At 42.5% G+C, this 26,889-nt stretch overlaps 2 protein-coding genes and 1 pseudogene across 8 annotated transcripts in view; all 3 read right to left on the bottom strand.

The window, feature by feature from the left end:
* Positions 1-18,390, bottom strand: part of PTPN9 (protein tyrosine phosphatase non-receptor type 9) — a 90,085-nt gene extending 71,695 nt beyond the window's left edge. For both annotated transcript variants that reach the window (XM_037046986.1, XM_037046987.1), the window contains exon 1: positions 17,901-18,390. In XM_037046986.1, coding sequence (XP_036902881.1) covers positions 17,901-17,963 — 63 coding nt within the window. In that variant the 5' untranslated portion in view covers positions 17,964-18,390. The remainder of the gene's footprint in view (positions 1-17,900) is intronic.
* Positions 18,391-23,644: 5,254 nt separating this feature from the next.
* LOC118987672 (rRNA-processing protein FCF1 homolog) lies at positions 23,645-25,796 on the bottom strand (annotated as a pseudogene).
* A 545-nt stretch (positions 25,797-26,341) lies between these two features.
* Positions 26,342-26,889, bottom strand: part of SNUPN (snurportin 1) — a 43,697-nt gene continuing 43,149 nt past the window's right edge. For all 6 annotated transcript variants that reach the window (XM_037046985.1, XM_037046983.1, XM_037046982.1 and 3 more), the window contains one exon: positions 26,342-26,852. In XM_037046985.1, coding sequence (XP_036902880.1) covers positions 26,529-26,852 — 324 coding nt within the window. In that variant the 3' untranslated portion in view covers positions 26,342-26,528. The remainder of the gene's footprint in view (positions 26,853-26,889) is intronic.

Below are 26,889 nucleotides of genomic sequence, written 5' to 3'. Positions count from 1 at the left end.
CTCTGCACCCATCCCTGGCCAGGTCCCCTTGCTATAAATGACTTAGATAAGGGCACTGGGTGATACTGACCACATAAGAGAAAGACCTTTAAAAAGAAATACATTGTAAAACAGAATACAGATCTAAAAGATCAAAAGAGAATGGAACAAAGGGCTAGAATGGTATTCAAAAGCAAGAGGCTTTGGAGTGAGACAAGACAATGGTTTGAATACCAGGTTCTATCACCTACTGTTTAGAATGCAAGCGAGTTACTTAACTTCTTTGAGCTTTCATTTCCACATGCAGAAAACAGGAGTACTGCCCCACAGAATTGTTGCAAGATGGGAGAAAAGGCAATATTTGTAAAATTCTCAGCACATGATGAAGCTCAACAAATATTAGTAAACATTAAATCTAACAAGATGAAGTTTAAGGATAATAAATGCAAGAAAATCAATTTTAGAAGCACCATATGAAATTTAACAGAAGCACATTGGGAAAAACAAAGATATTCAATGACTTGAATCCAAGTCATGAATCCAAGATTACTCTTGGATGTAGGTCCTTACATTACCCAGCAAAGCTATCATTTAGAATGGAAGGGCAGATAAAGTGCTTCCCAGATAAGGTCAAGTTCAAGGAGTCTATCATCACCAACCTCTTATTATATGAAATGTTAAAGGGACTTATCTAAGAAAAAGAAGATGATCAAAACTATGAACACTAAAATGACAACAAATACAACCTACAGTCAACAACTGAACCTAAAAAAAAATAACTAAGCAACCAACTAGAACAGGAACAGATTCACAGAATAGAGACCACATAGATGGCTATGAGTGGGAAGTGGGGGAGAGGGAGAGAATGGAGGAAAAGGTACAGGGAATAAGAAGCATAAATAGTAGGTAGAAAATAGACAGGGGGAGGTTGAGAATAGTATAGGAAATGGAGAAGCCAAAGAACTTATATATAAGTCTCATGGACATGAACTAAGAGAGGAGAATACTGGTGTGAGGGGTGGTACAGGGCAGAGGGGAATAAAGGGGAGAAAAAAATGGGACAACTGTAATAGCATAATCAATAATGTATCTTTTAAAAAAAGAAAAGAAAACATAGTAACTAGCTTCTTCCTGGCTTTATATTCCCTCCAGTTCACAAAACTGAACTGCTTGCATTCCACTAACAACACCCCCATCTTCACGTCCCTCTCTCCCTCTCCTCCTTTGTCCCTCCCTTTCCCTACACACCCCTCAAATTCAATTTTGCCAATGTCAAATGGATCTGAGAGGAGTGACTTAATGACTTCTGGTCCAAAACTCTAGGACTTGACATGTCAGACCTGTGGCCCTGGCCTGAAGATTAGACCTGATGCTAACCTAAGCTACACTAAATTTAACTGGCCCCCTGCTTTATTCCAGAGACTGAGCCCCACAACTTGTGCCCTAGGTAACTGAATCCTGAGTCTCTGTCACATATCCAAGAAACTGGAACTCTCCCTCAAAGTCTCTGTGACCCACAGCTCCATTATACCTTCAGAAAGATACAGCTAGCCAGGAGACAGCATTAGACAATGTCAGTCCTCTCAGACTTCAGCTGTTGCAAAATCAAATAAATTTAGGGGCAAACCTATTCATGCTCATAAAATAGTTCAGGTAGATCAGTTTATTTGTACCTAACAGGCCATTTGCAAACCTACAAGAATGAAACCTGGAAAAACTGCCTGCAATCTGCCATCCTCACAGCAGGGCCCCATTTTTCAAGTACAGTTAGAACTGGGTTTGGCTCCCTGGCAGGACCTAGAGAGTAAAATCTGGTAACTCTTATGTTTCTGGTAATTCCTAGCTCCAGATTCTCAGGAACTGCGACTGACACTGGAGTAACATGAGCTTCCCTATGGAATAGCCTTGTGAAAGTTGGCAGTTTTTCCTAACTGACTCAAAACCGCTTGTGTCCTTTCATTCAATAGTCCCTTGGAGCCAAACATCCCTTTAGGGATACCATCTGCAGTGGACATCAGGTGTCTCAATACCCTGTTTTCAACCATGCTAACATCATGGTTCTATTTCTATTTCTCAAGTAAATAGAGGCTCTGCTCTTTCTTTGGATTAGAAAAACCATGGTAGTGCTACTCTTTAAGAACTTTGTTTTTCTGCCCTGGCTGGTGTGACTCAGTGGATTGAGCATGGACTGCAAACCAAAGGGTTGCCAGTTCAATTCCCAGTCAGGGCACATGCCTGCGTGGCAGGCCAGAGGCGGTGCATGACAGGCAACTACACATTGATGTTTCTCTCCCTTTCCTGGCCCGTTTCCCTTTCTCTAAAAATAAATAAATAAAATCTTTAAAAAACTCACAAAACTTTGTATTTCTGTTCCCCTTCCTTAGGGCAGCACAATTCTAGCTTAGAATCAGATGAGTCCTAGAGATTTCAGCCGTTTCAGACTAGCACTACACCTAGAGTTCCCAAGCCAATTTGTAAATCCAGACTTCCCTTCCTGAAGTAAGCCTGAATGTCTACACTCACTTCTATTGGGTTGGCCAAAAAGTCCATGTTTATTTCTGTAAAATAAAACACACATTTTTAATTTTCACAAATACCTTTATTGATTTAGATATCCGGAGTATGTCAGCTATCTCCCATGTGGTATAACATTGATTGTTCTCAATTAATGTCTCAATTTGATCACCACCAACTTCACCTGGTCTACCTGACCGTGCAGCATTATTGTCCAGTGAGAAATCTCCAGCACAAAACTTCACAAACCACTTTTGACATATTGGATCAGTCACAGCACCTTCTCCATATACTGCACAAATCTTTTTGTGTGTTTCAGTTGTGTTTTTACCTTTCCTGAAATATTACAGCACAATATGCCAAAAATGTTACTTCTTCCATCTTCAGTATTAAAATGGCTGTACAAAAATTCACCACTTTTGATATTTATTAAATGCATGGTGATCTGACAGCTGTCACAATACAATCTAACAAAACTGCTTTGAATGAAATTAAAGACAACTAAGCGCTACTAGAGCCATCTCACGGAAAAAAAACAAACAAATTTTTTGGCCAACCCAATAGATGGTTCCCTGACCAATGCAGCACATCACCCTAGTAATTCCCTGCATCACCAGTTCTCAAACTTGAGCATGCATTTGGAGGCTTGTTAAAATACAGATTTTTGGACCTTAACCCTAGAGTTTCTGATTCAGTAGCTCTGGGGTAGGTCTTGAGTATCGGTATTTTTTTAAAAATTTGATTTTAGAAAGAAAGGAAGGGAGAGAAAAGAAAGAAAGAGAAATATTGATTTTTATTGTACTACTTACAATGCATTCATTGGTTGATTGTTCTAAGTGCCCAGACCAGGGATCAACCAAAGCCGCAACCGTGGCATTCTGAGATGACACTCTAACCAACTGAGCTCCTCGGCCAGGGCCTCTGAATATCTGCATTCTTAACAAGCTCCCAGGGCAGGCTCCTGTTGCTGTTGCGGGTATGGAAACTACACATTGAAAACCACTGCTCTTGACTATTTCAAGTCATTCCCAGAACTGTAATAGGAAAGGGGCAGGGCGGGAGGCAGGGATACAATACATATGAGTCCTTTTGAATCATAACATTCAGTGTTTTGTCCTATTCAGAAAACACTTTATTTTCCTACAAAGAAGACCTCAACTGGGTCTCACAGGTGAAATATTCAGCAGTTAAAAACTGATGATAATTCATTCTCATAAATTATTAAGATAGATACATCTGTCACCAAGAAATGGTACTTAAGTAAGAGATTCAGCAGCCAAACAAGGAGTGGAGCCCAAGCCAAACAGTTGGTTAGAGCCTAGTCCCCTGTACGCCAAGGTTGCAGGTTCAATCCCTGGTCCGGGTACACACAAGAAGCAACTGATAAACGCATAAATCAGTAGAACAACAAATTAAATTTTGTTCCTGTCTCCCGCTCCCTCTGTTCCTCTCTCTCTAAAAATCAACAGAATTAGAAAGTTTTGGCCAAGATGAAGGCAAACATAGAAACCCTTCGCTTCCTCGCACAACCAAAAGGAAGATAACAACCAATCTAAAATCAATATACAACCAGAAGTGCCAGAAAAATCAAACTGCTTGGAACTCCAACAACCAAAGAATCAAAGAAACAGTCAACCAGACCAACCAGACCAATAAAACAGGCAGACGGAGAGAACCCGCAGCAAGGGGGCAGATCTGTGGGTGGGGCTGGCTGAACGGGAAACTAAGACTCAGAGCTGACTGTGGACTATGGTGGGGGTTTCCACAGTAGAAAAAACTCCCAGTCTCACAGGAGAGTTCCTTGGCAAGTGGGGCTAGAGCTGGGCAGGGGAGCTACATTGTTCCCTCTATGGCCCATCCCCCACAGGCTGCGCCACAGCATAGCAAGGAGAGTTGCCCTGCCCTGGTGAATACCTAAGGCCCCTCCCTCTTACAACTTAACGGGTGCACAGAGATAAAGAAATACGGCCCAAATGAAAGAACAGAGCAAAACTCCAGAAAGAAAGCTAAGCAATGAGGAGATAACCAACCTATCTGATGGAGAGTTTAAAGCCCTGGTAATCAAAATGCTCAAAGGTCTGATTGAGCTTGGTCAAAAAATAAAAGAACAAAAGAAAGACACCCAAAATGAAATAAAGCAGAATATTCAGGGAACCAACAGTGACAGGAAAAAAACCAAGATTCAGATCAATGACTTGGAACAAAAGAAAGAAATAAACATCCAACTGGAACAGAATAAAGAAATAAGAATTCGGATAAATGAAGAGAAGCTTAGGAACCTCTGGGACAACTTTAAACGTTCCAATATCCAAATTATAGGGGTGCCAGAAGGAGAAGAACATGAGCAAGAAATTAAAAACTTATTTGAACAAATAATGAAGGAAAACTTCCCCAATCTGCCAAAGGAAATAGACTTCCAGGAAGTCCAGGAAGCCCAGAGAGTCCCAAAGAACTTGGACCTAAAGAGGAACACACCAAGGCACATCATCATGAAGTTACCCAAGATTTATGATAAGGAGAGAATCTTAAAAGCAGCAAGAGAAAAGGAGACAGTTATCTACGAAAGAGTTCCCAGAAGGTTATCAGCTGATTTCTCAAGGGGAACCTTGCAGGCAAGAAGGGGGCTGGAAAGAAGTATTTGAAGTCATGAAAGGCAAGGAACTACATCCAAGATTACTCTATCCAGCAAAGCTATCATTTAGAATGGAAGGGCAGATAGAGTGCTTCCCAGAGAAGGTCAAATTAAAGAGTCCACCATCACCAACCCCTTGTTATATGAAATGTTAAAGGGACTTGTCTAAGAAAAAGAAGATGATCAAAAATACGAACAGTAAAATGACAGCAAACTCACAACTATCAACAACTGAACCTAACCGCCCCCCCAAAAATTGAACTAAGCATACAACTAGAATAGGAACAGAATCAGAGAAATGGAGATCACATGGAGGGTTTTCGGTGGGGAGAGGTACAGGGAAAAAGAAGCACAATTGGTAGGTATAAAATAGATGGAGAGAGATCAAAATTGTATAAGAAACAGAGAACTCGCCCTGGCTGGTGAAGCTCAGTGGATTGAGAGCGGGCCTGCAAACCACACAATCGCGGTTCGATTCCCAGTCAAGGCACATGCCTGGATTGCAGGCCAGTTCCCAGCAGGGGACTCACGAGAGGCAACCATACCTTGATATTTCTCACCTTCTCTTCCCCTCTAAAAATAAATAAATAAATAAATAAATAAATAAAATAAAAAAACTTAAGTAAATCTTCTAATTAAAAAAAAAGAAACAGAGAACTCAAAGAACATATATGTACAACACATGGGCATGAACTAAGGGGGGGTGGGAATGCTGGACAGTTGTGGAGTGCAAGGCAGGGGGGATAAAGGGAGAAAAATTGGGAAAACTGTAATAGCATAATCAATAAAATATACTTCAAAATCAATAAAATTACATTATCAAACTATAAGTGAAAGTTAACACCTATTCTCTTTCCCTTTCCTTACCAGCTGCATTATTCACTAAATGAATGAAAACCTGTAACATGCTTAGGATAATATTTAGCCATTATTATTTTTACTGTGGTAAAATACACATAATATGCATCATTTAAAAAATTTGTAAGTATAGCCCTGGCTGGTGTAGCTCAGTGAATTGAGCGCAGGCCTGTGAACCACATGATCGTGGTTCGATTCCCAGTCAGGGCACATGCCTGGGTTGCAGGCCAGTTCCCAGTTCCCGGTAGGGGACAAATGAGAGGCAACCATACATTGATATTTCTCTCTCTCTCTCTCTCCTTCCCTTCCCCTCTAAGAAAAATAAATAAAATATAAAAAAACAAAACAAAACAAAAAACAAAAAAAAACCCAATTAACTCCTCCTTCCCAAATGTTCCCCTAGCCCCCTACATTCTACCTTCCATCTCTGTGAATTTGCCTATTCTAGTATAGTGGAATCATATACTTGTCTTTCTGTGTCTGGCTTATTTCAGTAAGCATAATGTTTCCAAGGACCATCCATATTGTAGCATACATTAACATTTAATTCTTTTTAAAAATATTTTTACTTATTTTTAAGGGTGAGGGGAGAAAAGAGAGGGAGAAAAACACTGATGTGTGAGACAAACATTAATCAGTTGCTTCTCACCCATTCCCAACTAGAGACCTGGACCTCAACCCAGGCACGTGCCCTGACTGGGAATTGAACCGGAAACCTTTCAGTCTGCAGGATCCAATGCTCAATCCACTAAGCTAGGGCAAAATTTCATTCCTTTTTAAGTCTGAATAATATACACCATATTTTGTTTATCTAATCATCTGTCCACAGACACTTGGGCTGCTTCTACCTTTCAGCTATTGTGAATAATGTTGCTATGACATGGACCTACAAGTACCTATTCCAGTACCTGCTTTCAGTTCTTTTGGATATACATCTAGGAGTGCAATTGCTGGGTCACATGGAAATTCTAAGTTTAATCTTTTGAGAAACTGACAAACTGTTTTCCACAGTGGCTGCATTATTTTACATTCCCACAGCCATCAGCAAGGCTAACACTTTTCCTTTTCTTTTTTTAGTTAGTCATACTGGTAGGTAGTGCTTAGCCACTATTATCATCACAAGTTTTGATATGGGCTTTTTACTGATACTTGTAGCACTATAAGGGCATTATGACAATAATCAGAGGCTCTGACTAGTTTTCAAGTTCAAGTGGTCCTAGCAGTTTCATTGAAAACATGTTCCCAGTTTGCTTCTAATTTTCTCAGAAAACCATCTTCAAAGCTAGCATTTCCGTAGCTTGATATCAATTAAGGAAGAAAGGGACTCTTTCTTAAAAAATATTTTATTTGCCCTGGCTGATGTAGTTCAGTTGGTTGGGCATCATTCTGAAAAGCAATGGGTCACCGGTTCAATTCCTGGTCAGGGGACACGTCTGGGTTGTGGGTTCGGTCCCCAGTCAGGGCATGAGTGAGAGGCAACCAACTGATACTTCTGTCTTCTATCAATATTTCTCTCTCTCTCTTTCTCCCTTCCTTCCCCTCTCTGAAAATAAATAAACAAGATCTTGAGAAAGAAAGGGAGGAAGTAAGAATATGACTATTTGGGTGGCTAAAAAAACATGGTTTTCAATTTTAAAAAAATCTCTTGCCCTGGCTGGTGTGGCTCAGTGGATTGAGCTCCAGCCTGCTAACCACAGGGTAGCAAGTTCGATTCTGAGTCACAGGGCACATGCATGTGTTGTGGGCCAGGTCCCTAGTGGGGGGCCCATGAGAGGCAACCGCTCATTGATGTTTCTCTCCATCCCTTCCCCTCTGTCTAAAAATAAATAAATAAAATCTCTTAAAATTAAAAAAAAATAATAATCACCTCACTCATTGAAAGAACAAAGACACTTCATAGCAACACTCAGAAACATCTGGATGGGAAAGCAAAAGTGACACTTCCCATTTTTACCATTCCATGGCAGGGCACAGTAGTGCTCTGCTGTCCTATAAACTGCCCCATTTCTGAGAACCCTCACAAAGGCTGTGCAAATGACTTCTTTTGTCCTCTGTGATGGTTATACTGCAAAATAATTAAGTTTTAGACTAGAGCTTTTCAGTATGTGAAGTCAATCCCTGAAACCAGTATCTGAGGGCACTTATTTGAACACTAAATGTGTTAACTGAAGACTCATCTTTAGCTAAAACGTGGGAACTGAGCCGACTGGTATGGCTCAGTTGGCTGGACATCATCCTGCAAAGCCAAAGGCTGCCAGTTTGACTCCAGTCAGGGCACAGGCCTGGACTGCGGATTTGATCCCTGGTTGGGGAGTGTGAAAGAAGCAACAATTAATGCTTTTCTCACACATCAATGTTTCTTTCCCTTTCTTTCTCCCTCCCTTCCCCTCTCTCTAAAAATAAATAAGTTAAAAATATACTACTTTTTAAATGTAGGAACTATTATAACTGTTCCAATCCCCATGCCATCTCAGTTAGGTTCTCAAGCGTCTTCCAAAATCAAATATTAAAATGCTCATTCTAGTAGGTACAGGCCCTCCACCGCTGAAGAGTACAGGCCAAACTACCTGTTCTAGGAACACTTGCCCTACTGCGGGAGAAGACTATTCCAGTGCCAGGAAGGGCAACCAAGGAGCTCTTGAGTTGGAGGTGGGTAAAGAGGGAATGGCATATTGATTGGTTTGGAAAAAGAAAGCACCCCCAGTTGTCTGAGACATCAAGGCAGATGACAGAACAGGTGTGAAGGGCCTGAAACTACACTGGAGGGTTTTTGTATCTGAACAAATGATCAGAGTTAGGCGGTGTGATGTCTGATTTTGACACTGCAGCAAACCAGCCATTCTGCTATAAAAATGGGATTTAATATTTAGAAAACAAACTTGAAGAATCCCAACATTACTATGTTTTTTCCAATACAATAAAAGTATACAAGTCAGCAAAGGAAAGACTCAAAAATACTACCCTACAATGAGTTTTAACTGTTACCTCTGTAAAACAGTTCAGCTCTGTTCTAAAGCAAGGTCCGTCTTCCTTTTCAATTTATTAATAAGTATTTAAGTTCAGGTTTCTGTGAAAAAACCTCCTTATCATTCACAAAACTAATGATAAGGTTCCTTATCATTCACAAAACTAAAGTCTAAGACCCTTGATATACTCAGACATTTTAAGAGTAAAATTCTTACATCCAAATGAGATTTTTACCTCATTGTTAATTACAGTATCATTAGTAACTGGCAATAACGAAAATAATGAGAATTCTTCACCCCTCTCTCCTCTCCTTTGCCTCACTGGAAGACCTCAACTTAACATTATAAATCACGTCTTTCTCAACATATTGCTACTTCCGGAAAGACAGCTGACATTTAGCACAGGACATGCGAGGCTGTGGGAAAAGAGAAATTCTTGGCCACAAGAACCACAACAAAACTCCTGGCCTTGGAAAAAATGCCAAAAATCTCTTAACTCTACTGCAAGACAGCTAAATTTTTAGCTTCAGAAGATTCTAAGATCACAAACCAGAGCACAGAATTAGGGTAGATTTTTGAAAACTACACTATAAAGTTGCAAGATAACTAGTTTCTGGTATTCATAAGAATCCATGCTAAGTGACAGTCCTCAGGGGAAATATGAATATTTCCCCCCTTGGAATTGTTTTAAGCTAACTTAGCTCTAGCATCTTTCACTATTCAAAGGCAGCACCACAGAAGTGGCTGACGTCACTAAGGGTTTACTATGGAAGCATCCGAACACGTGCTCTACATGCACTTGTCTGTTAAGCCTTCTACAATGCTATAAGCTCCAAACGATATAAACTCTAAAATAGGAATTTTCTTTAGATGCTCTGAAAATAAAAATTAGATTATTTGTTACAGTAACTTTAAAGAGCTCTTGAATTATTTTAATGTGAGAGAAGCACTATATGAGTTATTAAAACCATCTTTTGCCTAAAATGATAATATGAATAAAAACCTAAGTACTTTAGAAAGCTTATTCTATCCTATCAATCACTAATTGGGAAATCCATGTCAAACCAAGAGTCTAAAAGACTCTAACTGCTGAATTCAAATATCCTCAGAATCCTAGTTAAGAGTTTTTGTTCTATGGTTTATTAAAAAGAGAGAGTTCTACTCAAAATTATGCCCAAACACATGTAACGTAAGGAACCTCACTTAACTTTCTGTAAGTTATGCAGACATAGAACATAAGAACACAGGCACATGACATAAACTACTTTTAACTATCTTTAGTGCTCAAGTTAATTACAATTTAGCAAATTCAGTAAAATTTCAGGTCAAGTTACAAATGTGAGTACATGCATTGGAAAAGTAAAATTAAGATAATTAATAACACAGTAAGAATAAAGACTAGTATGATATGTGGAAATTACCCATCAGATTGCCAAATTTAAAACTTTCCCAGACTTCCAGCCAAGATGGAGGCATAGGTAGACACACTTTGCCTTTTCTCTCAACCAAAAGAAGGACAACAACAACAAAACAAAACAAAAAAAAAATAGAACTGCCAGAAAATCCAACTGTATGGAAGTCCAACCACCAAGAAGTTAAAGAAGAAATGGTCATCCACGGGGTCCAGACGGGAGAGAATCACAGGGGAAAAGGGGAAAGACTCACATGAACAAGTATAAAGGATACATGGACAATAACTAAGGTGGGGGGCGGAGATGGGAGGGAGGTGGGGAGCACTAGGCGGGGCAGGGCTGGGAATACAGGAAAGAAAACTGTACTTGAACAAGAGTTAAATAAATTTTAAAAAAATAAAAATAAAATAAAATAAGCAGTGATTTTCCAACCCCCACCCCCCAAAAAAGAAATGGTCATCCAGACTGGTAGGAGCGGCAGAGACAGGCAGCCAGGGCAGAGAAGACATGCGTCAAGGTGGCAACTGGGTGGCTCCACATTTGTGTGTGGATTAACTGGGAGGAACAACTGGGGAGCCAGAGAGACCCCAAAACCCAGGTTTCCAGCACAGGGAAAGAAAACTTCAAAACCTCTGGCTGTAAAAACATGCAGATGTTGCGGCAGCGGGAGAAACTCCCAATCTCACAGGAGAGTTCACTGGAGAAACCCATAGGGTCTTAGAATGTACCCATCCAGGAATGAGCACCAGAAGGACCTGATTTGCTTGTGGGTAGCTGGGGAAGTGATTAAAGCCAGCTAAGAGCTGAGCTGAGCAAGAGCACTGTTCCCTCTCTGACCCCTCCCCAACATACAATGCCACAACAAGTGACCTGGGTTGCCCTGCCCTGGTGAATACTTAAGGCTCCACCCTTTACAACATAACAGGTGCGCCAAGACAAAGAAACATGGCCCAAGTGAAAGAGCAGATCAAAGCTCAAAAAACAGAACTAAGTGATGAAGAGATAGTCAACCTATCAGATGCAGAGTTCAAAACACTGGTAATCGGGATGGTCACAGAAATTGTTGCGTATGGTACAAAACAGAGGAAAAAGTGAAGGCTAAGAAAAATGAAATAAAGTAAAATATATAAAGAACCAACAGTAAAGGGAAGGAAATGAGGACTCAAATCAACGATTTGGAGCAGAAGGAAGAAATAAAGATCTAACCAATGTTTATTCAACCGATGTTTCTTCAACAGAATGAAGAAACAAGAATTCAGCCCTGGGTGATGTGGCCCAATAGTTTGAGCACCAGCCTCAAACCAAAGGGTTGCTGGACTGATTCCTAGTCAGAGCACATGCCTGCATTGCAGGTGAGGTCAGGTCCCCAAGTGGGGGGCGAGTGAGAGGCAACCACACACTGATGTTTCTTTCCCTCTCTTTCTCCTCTACCTAAAAATAAATAAAATCTTTATTTTTTAAAATTCTTTAAAAAAAAAGAATTTTAAAAAAATGAGGAGAGGCTTAGAAACCTCCAGAACAACTTTAAACAATGTTCTAACATCCGAATCATAGGGATGCCAGAAGAAGAGGAAGAGCAAGAAATGGAAAACTTATTTGAAAACATGATGAAGGAGCCTTGGCTGGTGTGGCTCACTGGACTGAGAGCTGACCTGCAAACCAAAGGGTCGCTGGTTCAATTCCAAGTCAGGGCACATGCCTCGGTTTGCAGGCCAGGTCCTCACTGGAGAGGAGCGTGAGAGGCAACCACACATTGATGTTTCTTTCCCTCTCTTTCTCCCTCACCCTCTGTCTAAAAATAAATAAATAAAATCCTTTAAAAAAAAGGAAGAAATCATAATGAAGGAGAACTTCCCTAATCTGGCAAAGGAAACAGACTTCCAAGAAGTCCAGGAAACTCAGAGAGTCCCAAAGAGGTTGGACCCAAGGAAACACACACCAACGCACATTGTAATTACATTACCCAAGATTATATATAAGGAGAGAATCTTTAAAGCAGCAAGAGAAAAGGAGACAGTTACCTAACAAGGAGTTCCCACAAGACTAGCAGCTGATTTCTCTAGCAGGCAAGAAGGGGCTGGAAAGAAGTATTCGAAGCCATGAAAGGCATGGACCTACCTCCAAGATTACTCTACCCAGCAAAGCTATCATTTAGAAGAAGGGCAGATAAAGTGCTTCCCAGGTAAAGTCAAGTTAAAGGAGTTCATCATCACCAAGCCCTTATTATATGAAATGTTAAAGTTATATGAAAGTTAAATGAAATGTTAAAGTTATATGAAATGTTAAATTATATAAAATCCAATACATAATTGCATTATGTAGCTTTAATTTTTTGAGGAACCTCCATATTCCACAAAGCAATTCCACAAAGTATCTGAAGAAATCTAAAACACTAATTCAAAAAGACATATGCATCCCTATGTTCAATAGAAGCAAGATAAGTGTTAATTTATAGATGAGTGGACAAAGAGATGACACATATGTATATTACTGGTACATAAGAATATTACTCGGCCATAAAAAATGTAATCTTATCATTTGCACAACATGGATGGACCTAGAAGACATTATGCTGAGTGAAATAAGTCAAACTGGGAAGGAAAAATACCATATGATTTCACTTCTACATGGAATATAAAGAACAAAACATGCCCTGGCTGGTGTGGCTGAGTGGACTGAGAGCTGGCCTGCAAAGCAAAGGGTTGCTGGTTCAATTCCCAGTCAAGGCACATGACTGGGTTGTTGGCCAGGTCCCCAGTAGGGGAGGTATGAGAGGCAACCACACATTGATGTTTCTCTCCATCTCTAAAAATAAAAAATGAATTAAAAATCTTAAAAGAAACAAAAAGAAATAAACTCATAGATACAGAGAAAAACTGATATTTGCCATAGAAGAAGGGAATTGGCAAGATGGGTAAGAGAACTACAAAATTGTAGTTACAAAATCGTCATGGGGAAGATGACCTGTTGTGGAATTGTGTACCTGAAACTTTTGTTAACCAATATTAACCCAATAAATTCAATAAAAAGTAAAATAGTGCCTCATTTTTAAAAAAAAGTTGCCCTGCCTAGTGTAGCTCAGTGGATTGAGCACAGGCCTATGAACCAAAATGTCGCTCGTTTGGTTCTCAGTTCAGGTACATGCCTGGGTTGTAGTCAAGGTCCCCCATGAAGGACGCGTAGGAGGCAACCACACACTGACATTTCTCTCCCTGTTTCTCCTTCCCTTCCTCTGTCCCCAAAAATAAATAAATAAAATATTTAAAAACAAAAGTCACGAGAATGTAAAGTACAGCATAGAGAATATAGTCAATAATATTGTACTAACAATATATGGGGCCGGGTGGATACTAGACTTATGGGAGGGATCACTTAGTAAGTTATATAAATGTCTAATCATTATGTTGTATACCTGAGACTAATGTAATAATACCAACTGTAACTGGGAAACAAATAAACCTCTTTTTATATATACTACCAAAAATAAATAGATATTTTTTAAATTACAGTTTTTATTGACTACACCTCAAAAAGGAGAGCTACCAATTCTATCTTAAGAAACAAAATTTTCTTCAAGAGAAATTCCATCACAATTTCTTGTACAGACTGTATGATGTTTCTGCTGGCAATATATAGGTCTCACTAAAAGTTTCCATATTTTTTCCTCTGTCTGCCTTTTTTAAACTATATTTTAAGAAGCATCATCAGAACAAAACACATGTATCAATATTAAAACCCCAAAAATTAGTTATCAAATATCCACATAGGCATCTAATAAATTGGCTAATTGCTTCATGAGAAGTTATATAGTATATAATAGAGGCAACATTTGTAGTAGAGGCAGAATGACTTAGACTTGGGTGGAAATCATGGCTCCATCACTTGTTAGCTATGTGACCTGGGCAATTTTCTTCTCTCAGTCTGAGTTTTCGCATTTGCAAAATGAGGTAATAGCTCCAATCTTATGAGGATTAACTGTATGTGAAATGCCCAGCACAGAGCCTTACTCAAAGCAGGAGCTCAGGAAACAGTTACTGCTATTACTCTGCTGTTGTTCATGCAAGCTCCTCAAAGGCAAAGTATAATTTTTCCTGAAACTCAACTCTAAGTTTTATAATTGAGACCTGAAAAAGTAAAAACAAGAAACACCAAAGTTACATATAATGAGACTATGAAGTAATAATGATGACCCTGGCTGGCATGGCTCAGTGGATTGCGTGCTGACCTGCAAAATCGAGAGGTCACTGGTTCAATTCCCAGTCAGGGCACATGCCTGGGTTGCCAATCAGGTCCCCAGTTGAGGGCAGGCAAGACGCAATCACACTGTTTCTCTCCCTCTCTTTCTCCTTCCCTTCCCCTCTCTCTAGAAGTAAATAAATAAAATCTTAAAAAAATAATAATGATGACTTTCAATACATATCAAAATGAACAATGTCTTTTTTATAAGCCATTCTAAAAGGAGATGATACTGTCTGTGTACAAACCGCATACGGAATTACTTTCATTCATTCCACAAGTATTTCCTGAATGTCCATTAAGTGCCAGACATTACGCTAGGCAATGTGCATATGACGGGGAACAAAAGCGGACACAGTTTTAGTCCTTATGGAGCTTCTGGTCATGAAATTGAGCAGAGTATAAACTTGCTATATTGATGTAAAGGATAGTACATGGTACTCTGAGAGCCAATAACACAGATCTAACCTAACTGGTGATGTCAAAGAAGGCCTTCCAGAGAAAGTCAAAGCTGAGATCTGAAGGATAGAGAGGGAGTTAGCAGTGGAGAGTATTTGCAGGCATAGGAAAGCAGTTTGTGTACCCAGACGTTGTAGCACTTGGCAAGAGGTACGATCAAAAAGCCTGTGCCTAGGGCAAAGGGGAAGTTTGAGAATTAGCAAGGGCTCTAGACCACTCAATGGCTGAGGCTTTGCAGAGCACATTGAAGAGTTGTGATGACCCAACACCAGAGGGAAGGCCACTGAGGGTTTTATGAATGCTTATTTTGGGGAAAGGTAGGCTGAAGGGAAGATGCAATCAGATCTACAGTTTGCCTTTGGCTTCAGGAATAAGCTAAGGAAAGCAGATGTGTCAGGCAGGAAACAAGTTCTGTCAGGATATGACAGTTGGGGACTAGGGTGATGAAGGTGGTGGTGGAAGAAAAAGAATTTAAGATATATTCAGGAAAACCTGATAATGTATCAGTATAATACACAGGGGCTGAGAGAGAACAGTGTCCAAGAGAACTTCTGGGTTTCTGATTCACAATACTGTATGGGAGATAGGTACCACTCAGGAGAAGTGTGCTCCAGAAACACCTGTAAGGCAATTTCCCACACCCCAAAAAGGACCTAAATGCATTTCAATCTTGCCTTAACTCAGGTGATCCCCTATTATACTTTTGAAATCAGGTTCCAAAGGATTTTTTTGCTATTTCCAAAAATGATTCTGCCACAGCTTTGAAATAAAATCCAAATGAGTTGTAAAATTGGTTTCGGCAAAGGGCTGGCATTATGGAATGAATGTGTCATTTCCCATGATGACAATTAAATAAGACTAACATGCATTTGCTACTTAAATATTTTTAAAAACCTTAACAGTTAGGAATATTCATACATGATATTAAAGTAAAATATGAAATTTCATCAAGCTTTACAATAACTGAAACTATACTTGAAACTATGCAGCTTTTATGTTTGTGTTTCAATATTTTGAAATGTCAGTAGAGGACTTGGTGTTTTGTTGAAAAACAGATGGCTATTTAAAAAAACCACATAACTCCTTGATTTTGTTTCCATCCAGTTCTTGTAATACCCATCACATTCATTTGATGTAAAAGATTTTTACTAAACACACTTTCTCTATACTTTTATCAATACTGTCAATATTTGCTTTCCTAATACTTGCAACCTAATACCATTTTCATAGTGGAATATCGATGTCATTAAGTCTCAGAAACATAGAAACTTCAAATCTGACTAACCCTCCAAAAGACGAGTGAATAAGATCACTTCTTAAAATCAACCTAACACACCACACCTTAGTACTACAGTATTTCTTTAATTTTGGCAGGATGGGTTCCTTGGCCACCTGCTTGTACTACTAGCCCCTGACTAGCATTTTATTAACGCTCAATTTCGGTTACCAGAATGTTACCATGGCTTGTACAGCACAGCATCATTCCCCCTGCCCCATGCTGATTTTATCTCAACGCGTCAAAAGACAAGACTAGCTCTGGCTGGCGCAGCTCAGTGGATTGAGCACAGGCCTGCGAACCAAACAACCGCAGGTCGCTTCCCAGTCAAGGCACATGCCTGAGTTGCAGGCCAGTTTCCAGTAGGGGACACACAAGAGGCAACCACACACTGATGTTTCTCTCCCTCTTTCACCCTCCCTTCCCCTCTCTCTAAATATATAAATAAAATCTTTAAAAAAAAAAAAGACAAGACTACAATTTGAAGCCAAACATGAAAAGTGTTATCTCCAAAAATGAGCAGAAAGGGGCTTTTAAAAAAATCAGGCCTTTCCCTGGCTGGTGTAGCTCAGTGGATTGAGCGCGAGCCTGTGAACAACACGATCGCGGTGTTCGATTCCCAGTCAGGGCACATGCCTGGGTTGCAGGCCAGTTCCTAGCAGGGGACTCACGAGAGGCAACCATACATTGATATTTCTCTTCTTCTCTCCTTCCTTTCCCCTCTAAAGATAAATAAATAAAATCTTTAAAAAATCAGGCCTTAAGCTCATTACCCAATATTACTTTGTAAAACCAGATTGTCTTCACACTGGACACTGCACTATCAAATATGGTTCTTGGAGACAAGGGTTTGGAGACTTTGAAGTGGGTGACCATCTTATTTCAGATTTTTATTAAAACATGGAATCAAACTCATGGCTGTAAGGCCGGGTATGGCCAGTGCCAAGAAAGGCAGGGAAAAGCCGGGAGGGGTCCCATCTTCCTCAGAAGGTGTGGTCCCTGTCTGCTCCGCAAAAATGTGCGAGAGGGAGTTAGAAGGCCTGGCTTCTCCCGTACTAAAGCCCTCAAAATGATACCGCAAACCACTTCCTTCTGGGAAATGACGGTCCCAAGTGTTAACGGACAATGGAGCTGCACGCAGGCTCCGGAAAGATGGAGACCGGAACGAGACTGAGTCGGGCAGCGGGCCTGCGGCACAGGGCGGTCCAGGCCCGGGCTTCGGAAGTCTGGGAAGGCCTGCACCTTTTCACAACGTGCCCGCAGGCGGTCCAGGCTGCCGGGGGCCCGCGGCTCTTGTCTGGAGACCTAGTGCATTCTTCAGAGAGCAGGAGGTCCCGCAGGAGCCCTGCGGCACAACCCGGGTACTTCCTGCCCTAAAAAACACAAACTCGCTCGGAAGGAAGTAAAACCTGTTTAAGGAGGCAAGGCCCGGAGGCAAGAGGTTGCGCAAAGTTAGGGCCCGGGAGGCCTGGCGGGGAAGATGGCAGGGGCGCGGCCGCCGAGGACGCCCCCTCGGGCTCCGGCGTGCAAGCCCCGAGGTCCGACACGCCCACTGCCGGGCCGCTTACCTGCTCCTCCTCCGGGGTCAGCTCCGGCGCCATGTCGGCCTGGGGCGCGGTCGCCGGCTCCATCCCGCAGCTGCGGTGGACACAACCCGCCAGGAGCCCGACGCCTGCTCAGCAGCCCGGGGCCGGCTCGCGCATGCTGGTCCCGCGCCGCCGTTCCTCACCCAAAGGCTCCCGAGTGTAGCCGTCTTCTGAGCGGAAATCCTTGTGTATTTTCTCCGCTCCTTTGCTCACTCCCACTCCTCTCCCGGAAAACAGCAGACAGGAGCTGAGAGTCTTCCGAGGCAGTAGGAGGAAATGAAGAACGTTAGAGGCCTCGGTGGTGGCGCCCCGCAGCCACCCGAGCGTGACCAGTCCTTCAGCTGCGTGTCTGGCCACCGCAGTCGCCTCAGCGCAGCTCCTCAGTAGCCGCGCAGGCCACAGCGAGGGACTGGGAGGCAGCAGGACCCCGCGGCCGCCCGAGCTCCGAGTGGCTCCATTGAGAAACTGCGCGTCTCCTTCGCTAATGGGCGGGCCGCGAGCTGGGTCTGCTGGGCTGGGACACAGTCCGGGAGGGGGCGACAGAGAGGAGCCGCTCAAGCTGAAGGAAGAAGGGTGGGAGGAGGAAAAGCAGGGCGAGGGTGTGCGTTTTTGGGAGGCGAAGTTCCGTGGAGAGAAGAGTACTGTCTTTCGGAAACGAGCAGTGGCGGGGCACGGGGCCGCGGTGGCGCAAGTGAGGGACAAAGCGCCCGCACCTGTCCCTGTCGCTGGCAGACTGAAAGCCGGGTCAGCCCCGCCCAGCTCTCGCTGGCAGCGTTATCCCGGACTTCGCTGCCCACGTAGCTAACTTGAGTTCTCCCGCTGCAGCAGCCTCACACTTAGAAACCTCATCCAGAATACCGCGATTTCTGCAAGCCTCTGATTTCCCTAAGGCGGTACCGCGAGTGGGGTCTTAACAGCGCGGCCTAGGCCCGTTCGGAGTCACAGGGAAGGCAGATGGCTCCGCTGTTGCTGCATCATCCCAGACCAAAAATAAATAATATAAAGGGCTGAGCCCTGGAGAGCTTGGGACAGACCCAACCCAGGGACTTCAGACAGCTGAAGAAATGCTTCTTCCGGAACTTGAAAAGCAGCCTCTGACCTAGCCTCATTTCTGCCTGACAGCCATGGGAACTTCAGTGCTTGCCCTTGGTTAGAGAAGATACCCCTGGTACTCGGTCGTTATTTTACTTTTGGCGCCAACAAGGCTGACTCTGGATTGACCTCGCACCCCTTACAGAAGTTACAGTTTGTGTTACACCCAAGCGCTCCTCTGGGAGATACTACTCCCAGAAGATACTATTTATTTAACAAGTATATTTCTTTGCCAGGCACTGGGGCAACGTCCACATGTTAGAATTTGGAATGATCCCTGAGCTATACTACAAAGTGAAAAAAAAAGACTCAAATACTGTGTGTATAATATGCTGTCATATGTATAAAGGAAAAAACATACATTTGTAAGTTGATATATACAAAAGCTTTGGGAGGACACGAAAGGTAACAGTGGTTGTCTCTCCGGAGGGGAACTAGGAGTTGGGATCGGAAGGGATAGGGAAACTTTTTCTTATATGCTCTTTTGTACATTTTAAGTTTTTTCTCTTTATTGAAGTACATATACATAAAAGATGAAAATGTAAGTTGAACAGCAAGATGAACTTCATAAACACAACATATTCATGTAAGAAGCAAACAGATCAAGAAGTAGAACATTTCTACCCTGCCTGGTGTGGTTCAGTGGGTTGAGTGCCAGCCTGCCAACGGAAGGGTCCCCAGTTGGGTTCCCCAGTGAGATTCTCAATCAGAGCACATGCCAGGATTATGGACCAGGTCCCCAGCTGGGAACATGCCAGAGGCAACCAATTGATGGTTCCCTCCCTTTCCCCTCTAAAAAAAAGAAATAGAACATTCTCAACTTGCCAAAGCCTCCACCTTAGTCACTACCCCCAAGTTACTACCTTCCTCAGAGTAACTCTTGAGTTGTAACAGCACTGTGTGTAAGTTTTCCATGTGGATGTATACATAACCTTTTCAAAAAATTTTTTATTTATTTATTTTATTTATTAAAGATTTTATTTGTTTGTTTATCTTTAGAGGGGAAGGAGAGAGGGAGAGAAACATCAATGTATGGTTGCCTTTTGTGCCTCCCCTGATGGTAGTTAGCCTGCAAGGAACCGGCCTGCAACCTAGGCGTGTGCCCTGACTGGGAATCGAACCGCGATCCTCTGGTTCGCAGGCCCCCACTCAATCCACTGAGCTACGCCAGCCAGGGCTCAAAAAAAAAATTTAAGTAGTAACAATACAGTTGACCTTAAATAACACAGGTTCTTTGTTTGTTTGTTTGTGTTTTTTTTTTGCTGGGACCCCTCTCTGCCTGGCCACCTGACTCCGCCCCTCCTACTGGTCAGGATGACTGTGTCTACTTTAACTCCTTGGCTGTGGGACTTCAATACAGTTCAATTTTCTGTCAGTACTGGTTTTTTTGCTTCTAATTTTTTGTTGTCCTTATTTTGGTTGTGTGAGGAGGCACAGTGTGTCTACCTATGCCTCCATCTTGGCCGGAAGTCTCTGAACAACACAGGTTTGAAGTGCACACATCTATTTACATGTGAAAATTACTGTATACTTTGTCTCCCCCAGGGAGGCAACTGGCTGGAGGAAGAAATGGCAGGACCTGAGTAGTACAAACCACTGAGTAGACACAGGAGAGAATGGAGTCTCTCAACCCACTATTTACAGTTCTGTATTTGTTTTGCCCAGTGAACCTCAGTACACCAAGGGTCAGTGATTTGTTCAAAGTCACACAGCTAACGAATTAGTATTGAACTAAAACTTTAACCCAGGCATTCTAACTCCTAGTGCAGGGATCAGGTGAGGAAAATTAATAAAGGGAGAAGTTTCGCAGAGTGAACTGGGTGAGAAAACTCAGCAGTGGTTTAAGAAGCACAGCTGCGTATGGGAGTGCGTGGGTGTGAAAGGGATCAGTTCTCGGAACTCACAGGACAATGTTTGGAAGTTTCCGAGCAGAGAGATGTGGATAACAAACTAAGTTCAAGGCAGCTGGCCAAATTTGCTCTGAGAGGTAAATCTGAGGATAATCAGAGTACAAAGTCTTGTCTATAACTGCAGGCTCAAACCAAGGAAATCAAGTGTGGTACTGTCATCCTGCTCAGTCAAACCTTAGAGATGCAAAATGGTTTGTAATAGCAAAACAATCAGCATATCATAATGGCCTTGGAAAATCAGTAAATAAATTATAGTACATATACACACTGAAATAATAAATTCACATTTATTCTATTCTTAACATATGCCACACTGTTCTAAATAATTTGCATTCATCTACTCTCACCACTATAGTATAACTGAAATTATGATCCTTGTTTTACAAAAAAAAATGCATAAGGTAGATCCATATGTATAGACATAGCCTTCTTGCATTTTTAAATGCTTGGCTGTAGAGCCTCTAAAGAAAGGCTAGGGTAGGACTGGGGAAGTGTAGGTGACAAAAATCACCTATTTATTAAATTAACGAGGGTAGGGGGAGAAGGAAGAGGATTAAAGCAGTCAAATACAAAGCGAAGGAAGGAGACTACCCTTCCAGTGGTGAGCACACGATAGAGTATACATATGTTGTATTTCAAAGTTGTACTCCTGAAACTTAGGTAATGTTATTAACCAATGTTTCCCCCAATACATTTAATATAATTAACATCAATTGAAATCTGAAAGTGGAAAGTAAATTACAAAGAGGGAACCGGGAGGGGGTGTTATGGATTCTATTTTTGGTTTTTTTTGTGTGTTTTTTTTTGCTTTTAAAGCTTATGTTTCAGGTCTCTGTCTAGAAAGCTTATCCTCCCCTTCTTCCTATCTTTTTCATCAGACAAATCTGACTCATCCTTAAGGTCTCAGCTCAGAAGTCACTTCCTCAGTAAGATCTTCTGTGGCTACTCCCTAAACTGAATTTGACTCCCTGTCTGTTACTCTCACAGTACCATCTTATCTTTTACCAGAGAGCTGATCACAATTTGCTGTTGTGTACTTGTTCATTAGCCTGGTGTCTGCCTGCTCTATGAAACTGTAAGCTCCAGGAAAGTAGGAACCACACCTGTCCTGTTGGCCCCCGGAACCTTAGTGGCCAGAGCCTAGTATGTAGTAGGCAGGTGTGTTCATAAATGTGTGTTCAATGACTAAATCAATGAAGACAGTCATCTTAACTCTGAAGTCTCTTACCATTTTCTCCTGCCTAGTTTATATCTGTTCTTGTCTAAGAAGAGAGATACTTCCAAAGTTGTGATTAGAATTTTATAACCTTTTCTCCAAAACAACTTTACTTCAAAATCCAAAGCTCCTCTCAAAATATTGCTCCAAAATATCTAATGCTTATGAGACATGTATCGTGCTATAAGATGTGCTTTGGCTATAAAAACCCCAAAGTTCTTATTGTCATTTTTTTGAGCAGTCACCTGATTTTTAAAAAATATATTTTATTATGCCATTGTAGTTGTCCCATTCCCCCCTTCATTCCTCTCCACCCTGCACACCTCCTCCCCCACCATCCCCCCTTTAGTTTATGTCCGTGTGTCACAAGTTCTTTAGATTCTGTATTTCCCATACTATTCCTGCCCTCCCCCGTCTGTTTTCTACCGTCTATGCTACTTATTCTCTGTACCTTCTCCCTCCTTCTCCTCCTCCCACTCCCCTGTTGCGAACCCTCCATGTCATCTCCATTTCTATGGTTCCACTCCTGATCTAGCTGTCCTCTTAGTTTGCTTTTGTTTTAGGTGTAGTAGTTAATAACTGTGAGTTTGCTGTCCTTTCACTGTTCATATTTTTTATCTTCTTTTTCTTAGATAAGTCCCTTTAGCATTTCATATAATAAGGGCTTGGTGATGATGAACTCCTTGAATTTGATCTTATCTGAGAAGCACTTTATCTGCCCTTCCATTCTAAACGAAAGCTTTGCTGGATAGAGCAATCTTGGCTGTAGGTCTTTGGATTTCATGACCTGGAATACTTCTCTCCAGCCCCTTCTTGCCAAGCAGACATCTGATTTATAAAAAGATGTAACAAATATTAAAATGCTACAAAATATCATTTTCAAAACAACACAAAAAAGTGAGTGCATTTAACCACACTTAGCTCTAACAGAGCAAATGGGTGAGCGGAGCAGTAACGGCTCATTCTGTAGCAAGTTCAGCGAACGGGCAACAGAGAAAGTTAGTGGAAGAGAAGCAGAGGGACTTCGTTTTTAAGTATGAGAACCGAGGGCTCCAAAAGCATCTGGGTCCACTCAGCGTTGTGCCTGTGGTCAGAAATGTGCATGGTGGGAACTCCAGGGACCTTCCCGATTCTTGGTTTAAGGGCCTGGTCAACTGTGATGGCAACGTGACACTTGTGCCGAGTGACTCTGTGTGGAACAGTCATCCGCATACGTCCCTGTGTGTGTGCATGGTAACGGTTCAAATCCCGGATCCTTGGCGATCCTTAGAGCCACTCGGTACTTCTGCCCCGAGTTCTGTTTCAGCCACTACACAGTCAGTTATACAAGGGATACGCCTGGCACGGAGACAGCCATCACTGACTGCACTAAGCCCAGTTTAGCCTTAATGGAAANCTACAAAATATCATTTTCAAAACAACACAAAGAAGTGAGTGCATTTAACCACACTTAGCTCTAACAGAGCAAATGGGTGAGCGGAGCAGTAACGGCTCATTCTGTAGCAAGTTCAGCGGAACGGGCAACAGAGAAAGTTAGTGGAAGAGAAGCAGAGGGACTTCGTTTTTAAGTATGAGAACCGAGGGCTCCAAAAGCATCTGGGTCCGCTCAGCATTGTGCCTGTGGTCAGAAATGTGCATGGTGGGAACTCCAGGGACCTTCCCGATTCTTGGTTTAAGGGCCTGGTCAACTGTGATGGCAACGTGACACTTGTGCCGAGTGACTCTCTGTGTGGAACAGTCATCTGCATACGTCCCTCTGTGTGTGCATGGTAACGGTTCAAATCCCGGATCCTTGGCGATCCTTAGAGCCACTCGGTACTTCTGCCCTGAGTTCTGTTTCAGCCACTACACAGACAGTTATACAAGGGATACGCCTGGCACGGAGACAGCCATCACTGACTGCACTAAGCCCAGTTTAGCCTTAATGGAAAAGTTGATAAAGTTGATATTGACCAGGATGTGGTAAGGTAGGCCCAGTTGTGTGATATTGGAAGAATACGCAGAAAAAGGTATTGGAGAACATCTCTTTCCTTGAGTGCACTAAGATCTTTCTTTTTAGGGTTTTTATTTTATTTATTTATCTTTAGAGGGGAAGGGAAGGAGAGAGGGAGAGAAATATCAATGTACGGTTGCCTCCGCCGAGGACACACAATGTATCGTGTGTCCCTTTGCCAGGAACTGGCCTGCAACCCAGGCATGTGCCCTGACTGGGAATCGAGCCGCGATCTTCTGGTTCGCAGGCCTGTGCTCAATCCACTGAGCTACACCAGCCAGGGCTGGTTTTTTGTTTGTTTGTTTGTTTTTAGATTTTATTTAGTTATCTTTTTAGAGGGGAAGGGAAGGAGAGAAGAAGAGAAACATCAATGCATGGTTGCCTCTTGTGAGTCCCCTGCTGGGAACTGGCCTTTAACCCAGGCACGTGCCCTGACTGGGAATCGAACTGCGACCGTGTGGTTCGCAGGCCCGCGCTCAATCCACTGAGCTACACCAGCCAGGGTTCTTTTTAGGTTTTAATCTATCCTTTTCTTTCAGCCTCTGATTTCTCAGACTAAGTATTCTCTTCATGGTCAAATATTTTCTTGTTTTCATTTGCTTCCCCATGATCACATCGCATTCTTGTTTCTTATTGCCATTTTTTCCAAGACAAACAGATATAGAGTAAAGAGGTCTTAGTGCTAACCAATGTCTTAGGGTGAAAATTTTTTCGTTTGCCACAATCACTAGGATGGCTGAAGGTGAGCTCCATAAGGAAGTTGAAAACTTTTAGCCTATTGTACAATAGATTACATTTTGCGCCATTGCTACAGGGCCTGGTCCTTACCATACCTATTCTGTTTTTTTTTATATTAAAATATGATCTGAATGGATCTTGTCTGCTCAAAGCTCTTCATAGGCTCCTTTGCATTCATGACATAAAATTCAAAACTTCTGTATAACACAATCAGGCCTCTCTCTCTTTCTAGCTTTCTCTTCCACAGCCCTCCAATTCTACTTAATTCTTGAGCCATGCTAAACCAACGTCAGGTCCCACAGCAAGCCCTGCCCTACCCTGCCTGCCCTGAAGGAGGGCAGCTGTCCACTCCTGCCTGTGAGTACTCCTAACCACCCTGTCTGCAGAGCACATTGCTGTCCCTCCTCTGAGTTTCAGCCCTGCTCTGATCTCCTCTGTGAAACCTCCCTCTGCTCTTTCCGGCACCCAAGGCTCAATGGGCCTTTCTGTACTACAGCAGTCAGCTCAGCATCTTCACACATTCTATATGCTGGTGGGTTTATTTTCTCACTGGTCCTCTCTATCTCCATAACCCACTCTACGTCACTGAGGCCTGGCACAAGGGCTTATTTGCTAGAAGGTGCTCAAACATTTGTTGAATGAACACCATTTGCATTTTATCTCTGGCAATGTCTAAACCAAAGAAAGTCACACTTGTCTTCTCAGAAGAGGGAAGATATTCAAATACTCAGAACTGCAGTTCCTGGTAAGACCTTTTAGAAAATGACATTAGCAACAGCAGCAACTGGCCACTCAGCAGAATGCTTAAGTGCTAAAACCAGAGTGAAATGGGCCATGGTTTAGGGAGCCTGGGAGTTTAAAATTTAAGAGTCACAAGTTCTTGGCTTTTATTTTCATTTTTTTTTATCCTCACGAGAGAAAATTTTTCCTCATTGCTTTTAGAGTGAGAAGAAGAGAGACAGAGAGACAGAGAAAGAGAGAAAGAGAGAAAGAGAGAGAGAGAGAGACAGGATGGGAGGGAGAGAGAGAGAGGAAGGGAGGGAGGGAGGGAGGAAGGGAGGGAGAGAGAGAGGAAGGGAGGGAGGGAGAGAGAGAGGAAGGGAGGGAGGGAGAGAGAGGAAGGGAGGGAGAGGGAGGAAGGGAGGGAGGGAGGAAGGGAGAGAGAGGAAAGGGGAGAGGGAGGAAGGGAGAGAGAGAGAGACAAACAGACAGACAGACAGACAGACAGACATTGATTGGTTGCCTCCTGTCCTCAACCAAACCAAATACCAAACCTGCATCCTAGGGATGTACCCTGACCTGGAATCAAACTAGCAACTTTTTTGGTTACAGAGCAATGCTCCACCCAACTAAGCCACATGGACCAGGGCGAGTTCTTGGCTATTAGACCATAAAAGCAACCTTCCAGACTGATACAGTCACCTGTACAACTGTTAATAAAAAGTCCCTTGAAAAAATAAAGAATCACCAGTTCTTTCTTAAGAATCTCATGTATTTACATTGTGGATCCAAGATACACTTTTTACAGGAATTCAGCTGTTTCCAGTGGAGTGGCTTTGAAAAGTCCACTCTAAAATGAAGTCACCTGTTGTACCTGTCATCCTCAACCTTCTTTCTGGGACCAAGCACTGCCCCATGACTCCCAAAGGAGGCTGCCCTCTTTAGTTCTCCATGAGGGTCCCAGGCTGGTCTGGGCTGTGGGGATTGTTCTTCAGCTTAGGGGTAGACAGGTGCTCCAGCTCATAGTGCCCGTTGTCAGAGGACTTGTGCGTGGATTTCTCCTTCATGCCCTCCTTTTGGCTCCTCTTGTGCTCAATAATCTGCTGGAGCTGGTGCCCAGCATATTCTGGTTTGGTGGTCAGCGGGCAAGCTGGCACAGCCATACCAAGAATATCTGACACCATGTACGGGCGCAGCCAGCCCACCAGAGGAGTGCTTCCAGGGCTGTAGTGGGTCTGCTTGTGGTAGAAGAGAAGTCCGTCTACCTACAAGAAGGGAGACCAGGGATCAAAATGACTTCTG

The sequence above is a fragment of the Sturnira hondurensis genome, unplaced genomic scaffold (genome assembly GCF_014824575.4).
Source record: "Sturnira hondurensis isolate 20B ecotype Veracruz unplaced genomic scaffold, ASM1482457v3 Scaffold0005329, whole genome shotgun sequence".
In the NCBI taxonomy this organism is placed as follows: Eukaryota; Metazoa; Chordata; class Mammalia; order Chiroptera; family Phyllostomidae; genus Sturnira; species Sturnira hondurensis.
The sequence above is the reverse complement of the archived record's forward strand: the minus strand, read 5'-3'. Positions and strand labels throughout refer to the sequence as shown.